Raw genomic sequence first — 14,206 nt, 5'->3', positions numbered from 1 at the left:
ATTTATTTCATTTTGATCCCCCCTATGTTAATCACTTATTGATGCTGTTTTTGAAGTATGAATAAGTCAATAAGTAATTTATTCCACTGAAATATCATTGATGTATTATAGAAAAGTGATTTATCTTTTTATAAATGACAAACACAGTGTAGCAAACACAGAGAAATAGTCTGACATGCTGTCAGTGATAAGCTGCTAGTCATCACAGTCCATGATATCAACTAATAACAGGAGATGTCAGATTCTGCCCCTACATTGCATGTTATTATTTTATTCTGCTTTATGTTTGTATTGTACAGCGTTATGATTCCAGACTCAAGTCCATATAAGATATATACAAAAACACAGACAATGTGTGATTTTGTTGTTGTTTGTCTTTTTATTTTATTTTTGCCAGTGCCATACAGCAACAATGCTTGGGGATGTGATCTTTTACAAATTTGAAAATACTGTAAGAATGTCACTTTTATAGAATTGGCTTCTTTATTTTATAATATATGATTAATGTCTGCATCAACAAATGTTAACCATAGAATCTTATCAAATCGTATCAAATCGTAACGTTCCTACACTGTATCGAATCGTATCGTTCCTACACTGTATCGAATCGAATCGTATCGTTCCTACACTGTATCGAATCGTATCGAATCGTTCTGTATTAAAAATATATCATTTTTGAATCATATCGTAACCCGTGTATCTAGATATGTATCGAATCGTCTATCACAGAGAGATTCCCAACCCTAGTTATAAGATGTTAAATCTCCATTTGCATCTAAAAGATCCATTATGCACCAAATAATCTTATCCATCCAGTCTCTATAAAACCTAGAATTTCCTTTTATGAAGAATGATCTGTTATTCCACAATGGAGTACTGTGAGGTGTAAAGTTGTGCTTGTAAAGTAATTTCCAAAAAAGCAGAACCTGCTGGTGATATTTTGCCAGTTTAATGGACAATTTGGTTATACAGTAATCACAGATAAACTCTATACCACCCATGTTATCAAATACACTTTGGGGAATATGTGCCATATATCAGGGTTCCTACGCAAGTATGGAAAGTATGGAAATAAATTTGATCAATTTCCAGGTATTAAAAAGTATGGAAAATGAAAAATAAAGTATGGAAAAAATATTTATGTTTCCAGACTATTACCACTATTACCAAAATACTGTTTTCTAAAATAGAAAATTAGGTATTTCCAAAAATAATTTAATCAATCTGGATCGTGTTTTATGCCGGGCCAAGCACAGTTTGTGTGAGAGCAAACGTCTCAGAAAACATACCGCCCCTTTTACCTGATTGACAAGTGGTATGTCCAGTCCGCTGCCCCATGACCCTCCTCCAGCCCCCCAGGTATCAAGTTTCACTCCAACACTGCACCTTCGACAAGAAGACGAGTTTCACGTGGTTCACAATGGGTAGATGCAAGTTTTTGGATGGATGGCTTGACAATACCGTATATAAATACTGGTTGGCCAAGGATTCCCAATTCACACACAGAGCTAGATGCAAGCTTTGTGTGAAATCGTTTGACATCGCCAACATGGGGGAGAAGGCGATTCTGAGCCACATGAAAGGAAAAAACACCGACGTCTCGTTACTGCATCGCTTGCACCCAGAGTCCCAACCTTTTTGCCTCAGCCCAGACATTGAACTTACCTGAGTTTTTATTTGCATGCCATTATGGTACTTGGCTACAATCGCCTATTAAGAATAATTAAATATGATGTGAAATATGATACACTGATATATTTACTCAGATGTCGCATATTCTCTGAAAAAAAAAAAAAAACAAAACGCAGAGAAGTCTGGAAATTAGGGTATGGAAAAGTATGGAATTTTGAAATTCCAAATGTGTCGGAACCCTGAAATATTGCCCCTGGATTTTACATATTACTTCAGCCAATTCAATTTTAAAGTTCTATTCATACATTTAAAGTCTATCGCCTTTAATCCCCCTTCAGAGAGGACTTGAACAGTGATCGCTTTTTTTTTGATATAATGAGTTAGATTCCTCCATATAAAGTTAAAATTGAGTTGGTTTATGGATCTGGATAAATCTTAGCAAAGTGCTAATGAGGATGCAGGATGAATACCTCTAGAGATGCTTTCCATTTTGGTGAGATAAGTTCTTCCAAAAATAGATAAATCTCTCTGCAACCAAATATTAAGTTTTTGTTTACATTCATCTAGTTTTTTGGTCAAGTTAAGTAAATCTCGTTCATTTTGGTCTTCCGTTACATAGATACCAATATATTTTACCACAATTTTGACAGGTATATCATAAATGACATTCTGAGCATTTTCATGAATAGATAGTAATTCACATTTTTGGATATTAATTAACAGTCCAGAGGCCCTTGAAAAGATTTCAGTGTTCTGTATGGCAACAGGAATCTGATGTTCATCCTTGAGCAGCAGGGTTGTGTCATCCGCAAACTGACTTATTGCAAGTTCTGTTCCAAATACATTAAGTTTTGTCAACATTTCACAGTTTTTTATCATGGCTAGCATTTCTGCAGCTAAAATGAATAGTCCTGGGCTTGCTGGACAGCCCTGCCGGATTCCTTTTTGCAAATCAAAACGAGGCGACGTTCCATGAGGTAGTGAAACACAACTATTGATGTCCTTGTAAAAACACTCTATGACTTGTATGAAACAGTCCCCAAATCCATATGCCTTTAGAGTATGAATCATGAAGGGATGTTCGATTGTGTCGAATGCTTTCTTGAAGTCCAGAAATAAAATGAAACCTCATTTCACTGTAATCTAGTATATCTAAAATGAGTTGGATGTTATTATGAATAGATCTGTCATTTAGGAAACCTGACTGAGTTTCACTGACAAATTTATACCTTTTTTAAGATGACTTGTGTATATATGTGCTAATAGTTTATAGTCAATTTTAAGGTAGGTCCTAGATTGTCTATGATTTTGGGATTTTTATCTGGTTTTGGAATCAAAACTATAACCCCCTGCTTCATACTTGTAGGAAGATTATGCTCACTGAGAGCTTCACCTAAAACCCTGTATAAAAATCCTCTAATTATATCCCATAAATGTTTGTAAAAATTGGCTGTCAAACCATCAGAGCCTGGGGATTTGTCCAAATGTAGAGGATTAAGTGCCTTATCTAGTTCTTCAGTTGTTAATTCTGCATCACAAGTGTTTTTATAATCTTGGTTAATTGTGGGAATTTTAAATTTAGTCAAATCAAAGGATTAAAGTGATTGAGTGCTAAATAGGAATAAAAATATTTTTTGAATACAAATTAGATATAATGAAAATAATAGAAAATCTATGTACACCTTTCACTGAAACAGATACTGTATGCTCATGATTGATAGCTGCACAGGATGAGTGTAATACACGTGTAGTGTTTTTACAGTAAAAATATAGAAATGAATAAATATTATTCCACAGGAAGTGGCAAAATATAGCACACTGGAATTTGCACCAGAATATTACACAGTATGTACACAGTATAAATATAAGGGCTGTGGATAAGGGCATGTATATTTATATATGTATACGGGCCAATATAAGTATATATATGACATAGCATAATTACATTATAGAAATGTATTATTACACAGTATAACTAATGTGTATAACATATGGTTATCTGCCTTGTTTACATATTTTAGGCTTGCCTTACCTTGGTGAAAGAGCATGTTGATTTTATTTGTTTAGATGTTTGTTTGTTTTTTTAATTCTGTCCTTAGTCTTGTATGGTAGTCAAGAGTAATCACATCCTATTAATTTGATAATGTAATGGTTTTAATGATTTAATAACTAATTTTATTTTAATTACTTTCAGTGGGACAGAAGGAGACCGACAACAGGTGACTACCAATGACTGTCAAGTGACAGCACAGTGGGTCACTGGACTAGCAGCAGCAGCAGTTTATAGACATATATATACTTTGTATCTTTGTTTTTTTACTATGTACTTATTTACTACAGTGAATTAATTTCTGACACTCAGAAACGTGACTAGGACTTGCGGACTGAGCCCTCGCGGACTTCAGTTGTATGTAGTGTGACGTATTTACTTTAATCACGTAAAGTCTGCAAGGGCAGAGACTGCAAGCGGCTGATAGACAGCCCTCCAGAATGTTTTACTCGTTGCCGTGGAAACGCTCAACTGTCGCTGCCGTCATATTCATTTATGTATCATATACGTTGATGAACAGTGCTGAACTCATCTGTTCCTGCAGATAAGATATAAATCCCATTTAGAGGCTTTTACTGGGGGTGAACATAACAACATTCATACACGTAGGCTATACACATTCAAAAACAGAAATGTTTATTTATGGAACCATACTATTACTAAATAATTTGGGTATTACTTACATTGGAAGACTTGCTTTTGTCCTTTTTCGGCTATTTTTTCTTAGCCCATGAGTTTGGTTTCAGATTGCACAGCTTTTAGCCTATAGGCTAGACTGCAATATTGAAATGCATATTAATTACCTCTATAGCCTACACTTCTACATATTTCTGTATCATGATGTTGTTGAATTTTATATCTGGCCTTCATTATTCAAGCAACATTTTAATATTACAATTTATAATAAGTTTATGTGGTGTGTGTGTATTTTTTTTTTTTTTTTTTGTTCTGTCAGCAATTTGGAAAAAATATAATGTCACGTCCGTATTGCAATGAATTGTGGGTAATTAAACTAGTGAAGTCTGCTGAAGCCTGCACCCCAAGCGGCCTCTCTGGAAGTCCGCATAAAGTCTGGATGAATTGTGGAGACAGCCCTAGGCACTCCGGGACTTCCCGTGAGCGCGCCCGCAAAGTCCGCAAGTCTGCAAGTGCGATGAAGTGCGGACATACGGGCCCAGTCCCAAATTGGCTCCTATCCCCTCGTCCTATCCACTCCCCCTCCGTTTGTGCGGTTATGCGGAGCTCCGCCATATTAAAGGCGCTGTATGTAAGAATGTGGCCAAAACGGTTATTGCACTCAAATTCAAAATACTGCCGCGAGTCATGTTCACCCCCCCTCACCTACAGATTCGAGGTTAGGGTTAGGGTTAAAAATTTGTCTTTTTAGTTACTTGTGAAGCTGTTGAGATTTGATGCTGAATAAAGCAAACATTTTGAATCCATCTCTACGTCCTCCTGTAAGTTGTGATTATTAGACAAAATTATTTATAGAGAAAATTATCAGCTTATTAATTGATAAGGAAAATAGTTATATATATTCTATTTTTTTTTACTGTCAAAATTATATCATGGTTTATTTTTAGTCCATCCATCCATTTTCATCCGCTTATCTAGGGCCAGGTCGCGGAGGCAGCAGGCCAAGCAAAGCACCCCAGACATCCCTCTCTCCAGCAACGCTTAACAGCTCCTTCAGGGGGACCCCAAGGTGTTCCCAGGCCAGACGAGATATATAATCCCTCCAGCATGTTCTGAGGTCCCCAAACCGGACCCCTTCCTCCCCCACGGCTGCGCCTCGAGATCCTGTCCGTGAAAATCACAAACAGGATTGGTGACAAGGGACAACCTTGGCGGAGGCCAACACCCACCGAGAACGTGTCTGACTTTACACCAAGTATGCGGACACAGCTCTCACTTTGGTCATACAGGGACCGGATGGTTCATAGCAGCGAGCCTGGCACCCTGTACTCCCACAGTACCCCCCACAAGATGTAGACTGGATGGGCAAACTCCCACGACCCCTCCAGCAGCCTCGCAAGGGTAAAGAGCTGGTCCAGTTTTCAGCAGCCAGAACAGAATCCGCATTGCTCCTCCTGCATCTGAGGTTTGACAATCGGTTGGAGCCTCCTTTCCAGCACCCTGGATCAAACTTTATGCGGGAGACTGAGCAGCGTGATACCCCGATAGTTGGAGCACACCCTCCGGTGCCCTTTTTTGAAGATGGGGACCACCACTCTGGTCTGTCACTCTGCAGGCACCGTACCCGACTTCCACGTGACACTGAAAAGGCGTGTCAGCCAAGACAGCCCAACAGTGTCCAGAGCCTTCAGCATCTCAGGGCGACTGTCATCCACACCTGGCGCCTCGCCACTGGGGAGCTTTGTAACTACCTCAGCATCATCTGCCAGGGATATGGGCGAGAGTTTCCCCGAGTCTTCAGGCTCTGTCTCATTCACGGTGGATGTGTTCAGGAGGTCCTCAAATTGCTTCTTCCACCACTTGATGATGTCCCCTGTTCGGGTCAGCAGTTCTCCTTCTCTGCTGAGCACAGCCTGAGACAAGCCCTGCTTTCCCTTCCTGAGTCATCTGTCTGCCAGAACTTCCTTGAGGCCAACCGAAAGTCCTTCTTGCCAGAACTTCCTTGAGGCCAACCGAAAGTCCTTCTCCATAGCCTCCCTGAACTCCTCCCACACCCAGGTTTTTGCTTCAGCGACCACCACAGCTACAGCCCTTCTGGCCAACCGGTACCTGTCCGCTGCTTCAGGAGACCCCTGGGCCAGCCAGACCCGAAAGGCCTGCTTCTTCAGCCTAATGGCCTCTTTCACCACTGGTGTCCACCAGCGAGACTTCGGTTGCGCCACAACAGGCACGACAACCTTCTGACTACAGCTCCTAGCAGCCGCCTCCACGATGGAGGTTTTGATCATGGACTACTCAGACTCCATGTCCCCAACCTCCCCCGGGATCCACATGAAATTCTTCTGGAGGTGGGAGTTGAAGACCCCATGGACAGGGGCCTCAGCCAGATGTTCCCAGTTCACCCTCACTACACGTTTGGGTTTACCAGGTCTGTCCGGCAGCCTCCCCCGCCATCTGATCCAACTCACCACCAGGTGGTGATCAGTTGACAGCTCTGCTCCTCTCTTCACCCTAGTGTCCAAGACACATGGCCGCAGATCTGATGATACAACCACAAAGTCGATCATTAATCTTTGGCCTAGGGTGTTCTGGTACCAGGTACACGTATGAACCTCCCTGTGTTCAAACATGGTGTCCATTATAGCCAGTCCATGACTCGCACAGAAGTCCAATAACAAAACACCACTCCGGTTCAGGTCAGGCAGGCCGTTCTTCCCAATCACCCCCCTCCAGGTTTCTCCGTCATTGCCCGCGTGAGCGTTGAAGTCCCCCAGAAGAACTATGGAGTCCCCAGCCGGCACCCCTTGCAGGACACCGCCAAGAGACTTGGCCGGGTACTCTGCACCGCTGTTTGATGCATACGCACAAACAACAGTCAGAGACCTTCTCCTTGTTACCCGCAGTTGCATCGAGGCGACCCTCTTGTTCTCCGGGGACAACCCCAACAAAGCAGCACTCAGCTGGGGGCTTGTGAGTATCTCCACACCCGCCCGGTGCCTGTCACCCTGGGCAACTCCGGAAAAAGCGAGAGTCCAGCCCCTCTCCAGGAGTTTGGTTCCAGAACCAGTGCTACGCTCTGCTCCTTCCCCACCAGAGAGGTGACATTCCACGTTCTCAAACCCAGTCCGCAACGCCAGGGATCAGCATGCCAGGGGCCCCGCCCTGCCTGCAGCCCAGCATACAGTGCATCTGACCCTGATTTCTGTCCCTGCGGGTGGTGGGCCCACAGGGTGACAGCTCCATGTTATCTGTTCGGGCTGAGTCTGACCGGGTCCCATGGCCTAAGGCCCGGCCACCAGAAAGTCGCTGGCAAGCTCTCCCCCTGGGTCTGGCTCCAGGAGGGGGCCCCGGTGTCCCCATACCGGGCGAGGTGCTCACCTCCCAAAAAGTCTGTGTCATCAAGGTCTTTGAATCGCTCTTAGTCTTGTCCCTCCCCTGGGACCACTTTGCCTTGGGAGACCCTACCAGGGGCTATTAGCCCCAGACAACACAGCTCTCAGGTGCACAGGGACACGCAAACCCCACCACCACGTTAAAGCTGCAGTAGGTAGAAAGCCTGAAAACGGTTGATTTTTGAGTCTCATCTGAGTTAGGTTTCGTTCGTCTCCGCCCTGACGAGCATACGAGTATTTTATCCTGCTTGGTTCTATTTCTCCCTCTCTGGGAGCCTCGGCTCTCCGTCACCGCGCAGCAGCCCTCCCCATCCCTTCCTCGTGGCCCCGCACATACTCCCGAGCCTCGGCTCTCCCTCACCACGCAGCAGCTCCACACTTTGACCCACTATGACTATGTTTTTTGTTCTTGTCAATCCTAAAATTTAGGCCCAATCCCAATTCCTATCTTAACCCTCAATCTTAATTTTCAAGCTCAACCCTCAATCTCACTAGCCCTCAAAACCAAGTGTTAAGGGCTATCCTGTGACTTTAAAATGGGACACCCCTCAAAGGCAAATACGTCTTAAGACTGTGGGGGGCAGCAATCAATATGCCAAAACTCCGTCCAGTCTGTCAATTCAAAGAAGAAGAAATATACGTCATCAGTAGTCGTCGATAAAAAGACGCAACGTTTTTTGTTTTTTTCCGACACTTTATTTCAATTCTTGTACAAAACAAGCAGTGACAGACATGAACAGAACAAATATGCCAGGGTTAAGAGAAAAGAAAGAGAAATAAGATAAATAAATAGAAAAGTTCAGCAGCTCAAACAATTAAATTGTTTACATATTTTCAGAGTCTTTATAGCTTTGGAGTTTGTGGAGTGCTGAATGGTTTCTAAGTATTGCTGCATTTCATTCATAAAAATTGAACAAGGGTTTTCTGTTACAAAATTATGAATATGGAATTTCGCTAAGATAATAAATAGATTAATGATATAGAATTGTTTTTGTTTTGAAATGCTGACATCATAAAATCCAAACAGCACATCTTTGTACAGTAGTGAAAATAGAACATAAATGTTGCAATAAATATACTCGACAAAATCTTTCCAAAAAGTGACAGTATAGGGGCAGCTCCAAAACAAATGTACAGTTACCAAACAACAATCTTCGACAATGCCGTCTGCAGCTGTGCTGATTTCATATTGAAACAGAATGCTTGATCACTAGGGGAACAGTTGCCGTTGTGACCGAGAATTATGTTATGAATATGAACAGTTCACAAGTTACAAATTACTCACTCCCATAGTTTTTTTGGAGCCTGCTTGCTTTTTGTAAACTTGTCTTCATTGGTGGCCCTGAAATGAATCAGGGCTCATGTTTTGTCTGGTGGCCCTGAAATGGAACAGAGATAACAGCGTTACTTTCTTTTATTTTTTATTTTTTTGGGCTACCTGTCAGATATTCGTTAAGTTAATAGTTCATGCAGTATTGCAAGTATTATCACAATGAATACTGTAGTCAACATCCAGCAGAACTGGTGAGACATCCAGCAGAACTGGTGAGGCTGTTTACATGGTCACACAAGTGTTATCTGGTGACTTTCATCCACGTAACGTTTCACTCTTTGGGTTATAAGTTGATTTTCAACCAAATAACCTGTACCACAACAACCGACGTAACTTATTCAGCGGAAAGTCACCAGATAATACGATCACTAACGTTAACCTGCAGCTGTAACGTTACCAGCTGCAGACTCTACGGCTACAGGAGATGACACTGTCCAGTCATCTTACAAAAATGTCGATGAAAACATTTCATGTATATTAAAACAACTTAATAACTACATTATCACTGAGAAACTGAATGACAGCATACTTGGTTATCAGAGAACCAGGGTTATGTGCGGAGCAAGCAAGCCGTCGCCCGCGACAGCTTCGTTAGCTAGCTAAAAAAATATGTGTGTTACGCTACAAAGAGGTAAAAAAAAATCTTAAACTAAGATAATGCAATGGTTATCATAATTTTAAAACAACTATTAACAAGGAAAATACTCACATTGATAACTCTGCTTCCTTACGCTTGTCGCCGCCATCTTGCATTGACTGAATCGTCTGTACTCGGCCGGGTTTGGCTGGGCTCTGTGGATGATACGCAAAGGATTCTGGGATAGCACTCACCACCAAGGGTGGTCCTGGAAAATCTTAAAAGTGAGGGCCATACAGTCCTTATTCTTGACCCTCAACTCAACACTCTGAGAATCGGGACAGCACTAGCACTTCGCGGGAGCGCGGATTTTTGAGATTGAGGGTTAAGATTGAGGGTTAAAATAGGAATTGGGATTGGGCCTTAATTCAGACAGGCGTAGCTTTAAATGCATTTTCTGTCTTTAACAGTAATTGTTCCTAGCATAAAACATATAGAAAATATTTACAAGTTAGGGCCAGACAATTCATACATAGCTGCTGTTTATAGCTGCTTTGAGTGCAGGGTATTGTAGTCCTACACTCAACCATAGTATTAAAAAACACGGTGGTGATTTTAAACTGTCCAAATCTTACATTTGGAAGATGTCATTTATTAACACATCATGTTTTTCATCCAAAATAAAAAGTGTTTGTTTTTATAGTGTATTTAAATTGATGGTTGCCATTTCTTTGTGTTACAGCTGGTAGAAACAGAAAATGTTCGAGGCGTTATTACCATGAACGAGGAGTATGAGACCAAATACTTCTGCAACTCAGCTGAGGTGAGTTCACTTCACTGAGGATTCCATTTAGACGCATCCTGTGTCTATAACAGAGCCATTAACACTATAATAATATTTAATATAATAATAATAATATAAACACTATTGATACAGTCGAAGACACAAAATCACCAAGTGCTCATTTCACAGATTAAGTAGTCCACGTTTCTTTTGTGACTCTCCTCAAGAGATGGAGTTTTGTTTCTGTTAGATTATTTAAATTAACTGAACTATTAATGATTGGTTTATACCTGAAATACAAAGTCAGTTAATTGATTAGTCAGTCAACTGAAATTTAATCAGCAACCATTTTTACAATTGATTTATTGTTTCAGTCATTTTTCAAACAAGAAGTGTCAAACATTTACTGGATCCATCTTCTGAAATGTGAGGATTTTCTGATTTTTCTTTGCCATATATGATAAATAAACTGAATTTCTGTGGGTTGGACAAAACAAGTAATCTGAAGTAATCTGGGAAATTCTTACAGGCATCAACACTGTTTCTTTTGCATTAATTGACAAAATGATAAGCAGATTAATTGATAATGAACAACATATCATTTGGTTTGGCCTCAGCTGCTTAGATCTGAAAAGCATCTGTTGAGCATCAGTGGCTGATTTCTAACATTATAAACAGAGCTGAGGGTGTTTTTTTTTCTTTACATATTCCACTCATCCATGAGTGGTTGATTTGATGTGTTTGATGCTGGCATCAGGAGTGGCGGGCTGTAGGGGTGGAGCAGCTGAGGCTGAGCACGGTTGACCTTACTGGCGTCCCCAGCCTGGAGAACCTGTGCCGAGGTGTGGAGTTTGCCCTGCAGCACCGAGGGAAGGGAAGCAGCGTGTACGTTCACTGCAAGGCTGGACGTTCCCGCAGCGCCACACTCGTTGCTGCATACCTCATTCAGGTCAGTACACATTTTGTCAGGGGGGACTCCAACTGAGGCTAATATGAGACCTCAACAGTCTCACTCACACAGATTAAGTGGGAATCTTTCAAAGCTTGTCTTTTCAGGTAGTCTTTTCTCAGACAATACATGTGCTGAGCTGAAGTGGACTGCTCAAATCATTAATGTCACAATAATGTCATAAGATCCCCACTTGATTTAACTGAAGCCTCAAATGGATTTCAACTGGACTTTAGAATGCTTTTTTACACAGAATGAGGACTGAGCCATTTTTCCCTCTCTTCTTCTTATTTAGTTTTTAATTATTTTTTGTTAAGTTTAATACTGAAGTTGTTTGAGTGAAGACTCATGTCTAAGGTACAGTTTATACTGCTCAAAGGAAATAAGGGAACACTTAAAACACACATCAGATCTTGATGAAGGAATTATTCAAGTTGAAAATCTTTACTGATGTACATTGTATAATTTGTTTAGAACAAAATGATGTAACAACCATCAGTGGAAACCAAAATCATCAACCCACTGAGGGCTGGATTCAAAATCACACCGAAAATCAAAATAACAAATTGTAATCACACAGGCTCATCCAACTTCCGTAAATTTTATCACAGCAACTCATAATGTGAAACAGTAGTGCATATGGCCCGTGCGTGCCTGTATGCACTCCCGACAACATCTCGGCATGCTCCTGATGAGTCGGCAGATGGTGTCCTGGGGGATCTCCCCCCAGACCTGGATCAGGGCATCACTTAGCTCCTGGATGGTCTGTGGTGGTACTTGGCAGCGTTGGATGCACCGATACTTAACGCCCCATAGGTGCTCAATTGGATTTAAGTCAGGGGAACAAGAGGGTCAGTCAGTGGCATCATGTAAGGAAAAAGGGCTCTTCTTACCTTGAATGCTGCTGTTTGCAGGACATTGTAAATCTCCCGGTTGTCTTGTTAGTAAGCATTCCCTTGGGGTTGAAGAAAGAGCTGGTCCCTGTAGCTTGAAGGTTGTACTGTCTGCATTCAAATCATGCAGGGATTTTCCCCTATTGATGTATGATTAATAATTTGTCATTCATGGTTTTTACATCCAGACTGGGTGAATTGTGTAGGATTTGTTGCTCTGCCTTTGTACTGCTGCACTGTTCCAAAGCTTTATATAAGATTACAGCTTAACCTCAAAGTTATTGTTCAATTTCAAAGCCAAAAATGGCGACAGAAACGCTGATATCAACATCCAGGAGATTCACTGATTTTATGAATCTTGGTCCCATCTGTTTCTCCAGTCCGTCAGTGAATAGCAACTCTGTTGATTTTGACATTTGCACTTTTCTGCCGACAGTTACACTGCTGGACTCCAGAGGAAGCCTGTCAGAAGCTGGCATCTATGCGACCGCACATTCTGGTGCGTTCGGCTCAGCTGGACATGCTGAGGAAATACTACCAGCAGGTGTGTAAACAGTCCAGCTGAGTGAGCAGGACACCGGGTCAGACCTCATTATGCTCCCACAGCTGCTGTAACACTGGACTCAGAGCCTTATACAATACTCCATGTCAGAATGTACACCCACTGAAGACAGCACCAAACCGCTTGTATTTCCCTTAATGTTTTTAAATCAAATCGTCAAGTTTTTACTGGGAAATGGCAATGTTTTAATAGGAAATTCACAACTTAGCAGTAAGCAAAAATGGCAATTTGTACAAGTAACATTATCATTCATTCATCTTCTAACCGCTTCATCCTCTTGAGGGTCGCGGGGGGGCTGGAGCCTATCCCAGCTGACATTGGGCGAGAGGCAGGGTACACCCTGCACAGGTCGCCAGACTATCGCAGGGCTGACACATAGAGACAAACAACCACTCACGCTCACATTCACACCTACGGACAATTTAGAGTTATCAATTAATCTAATCCCCAATCTGCATGTCTTTGGACTGTGGGAGGAAGTCTGAGTGCCCGGAGAGGTCTTTGGACTGTGGGAGGAAGTCTGAGTGCCCGGAGAGAACCCACGCTGACGCGGGGAGAACATGTAAACTCCGCACAGAAGGGCTCCCACACCCGGGATCGAAAGAGGAACCCTCTTGCTGTGAGGCGACAGTGATAACCACCACACCACCGTGCAGCCCGAAGAAACATTATCATTTTTTTTAATAACTTTTATCATATAAAACATGCAACTTCTTTCGTGTAACTCCCTGACTGCCTGGTTTCTTGCTTGTGGCTGAAAGATGTTAAAAAAATATATATACAAAAAAGATGTTAAAGATCATCAATACTGATGGTTTGTGACTGTAATCAGAAAAACACTCAGCAAGACCAGGACATTTTATTACATAATTCAGCAGTCAAGCTGCTACTGTGTTTACTGGAAAACATTTCAGTTCAATTTATCACACCTTCCTGCACTGCCTCAGAACTTCCAAAATACTGACAGTGATGTTAAATAAAATATAAGTGAGTGAAAATGGTCTATTGGTGTTTATGCTCCTTTGTTTCCACATGTAGGTACAACTAATTATAACATGTATATATAGTGTGTACATGAAAGCTGTTATAGTGATTCTAGTGAAGAAATTACATTAAAACATACTTTAGTAATCTACTGACAAGAGATACTGCTGTTTCACATGAATTCACACAAGAAGCTGCACCATATCCATTTTAAGTAGAGCTGAAAAGAAAGCAATACATCTACACAGAACTGTACTTCTATGAAGTATCAGTACCTGAAATTTTTCTTAAGTTGCCTGTATATTCAGGGAACCGGAATGTAGGTGGTAAAAGTGGGAACCCCCCTTTTGTTTACATATAGAATTGGCTGAATAAACAGATAAAAGACTATAAAACAGTTTTCACAGAGCTATG

At 41.5% G+C, this 14,206-nt stretch overlaps 2 protein-coding genes across 2 annotated transcripts in view; one reads left to right on the top strand and one right to left on the bottom strand.

Moving 5' to 3' along the window:
• The window catches only part of ptpmt1 (protein tyrosine phosphatase mitochondrial 1), a 17,333-nt gene extending 3,522 nt beyond the window's left edge, over window positions 1–13,811 (top strand). The window contains exons 2-5 of the mRNA XM_050041672.1: window positions 10,363–10,443; window positions 11,162–11,353; window positions 12,683–13,305; window positions 13,345–13,811. Coding sequence (XP_049897629.1) covers window positions 10,363–10,443; window positions 11,162–11,353; window positions 12,683–12,811 — 402 coding nt within the window. The 3' untranslated portion in view covers window positions 12,812–13,305; window positions 13,345–13,811. The remainder of the gene's footprint in view (window positions 1–10,362; window positions 10,444–11,161; window positions 11,354–12,682; window positions 13,306–13,344) is intronic.
• On the bottom strand, window positions 6,339–10,355 carry LOC126388500 (uncharacterized). Its single transcript, XM_050041618.1, has 2 exons — window positions 9,753–10,355; window positions 6,339–9,089 (listed from the first exon to the last, which is right to left on the bottom strand). The coding sequence occupies exon 2, from the start codon at window positions 7,225–7,227 to the stop codon at window positions 6,610–6,612; it is 618 nt and encodes a 205-aa protein (XP_049897575.1). The 5' UTR covers window positions 7,228–9,089; window positions 9,753–10,355; the 3' UTR covers window positions 6,339–6,609.
• Window positions 13,812–14,206: the final 395 nt, after the last annotated feature.

The sequence above is a fragment of the Epinephelus moara genome, chromosome 1, assembly GCF_006386435.1.
Source record: "Epinephelus moara isolate mb chromosome 1, YSFRI_EMoa_1.0, whole genome shotgun sequence".
In the NCBI taxonomy this organism is placed as follows: Eukaryota; Metazoa; Chordata; class Actinopteri; order Perciformes; family Serranidae; genus Epinephelus; species Epinephelus moara.
Note: the sequence above shows the minus strand (reverse complement) of the source record. Positions and strands in the feature narration are given on the sequence as shown.

Excerpts from the sequence above, each read along its gene's own strand:
- LOC126388500 (XM_050041618.1), bottom strand. The coding sequence starts at position 7,227 with ATGCAACTGCGGGTAACAAGGAGAAGGTCTCTGACTGTTGTTTGTGCG.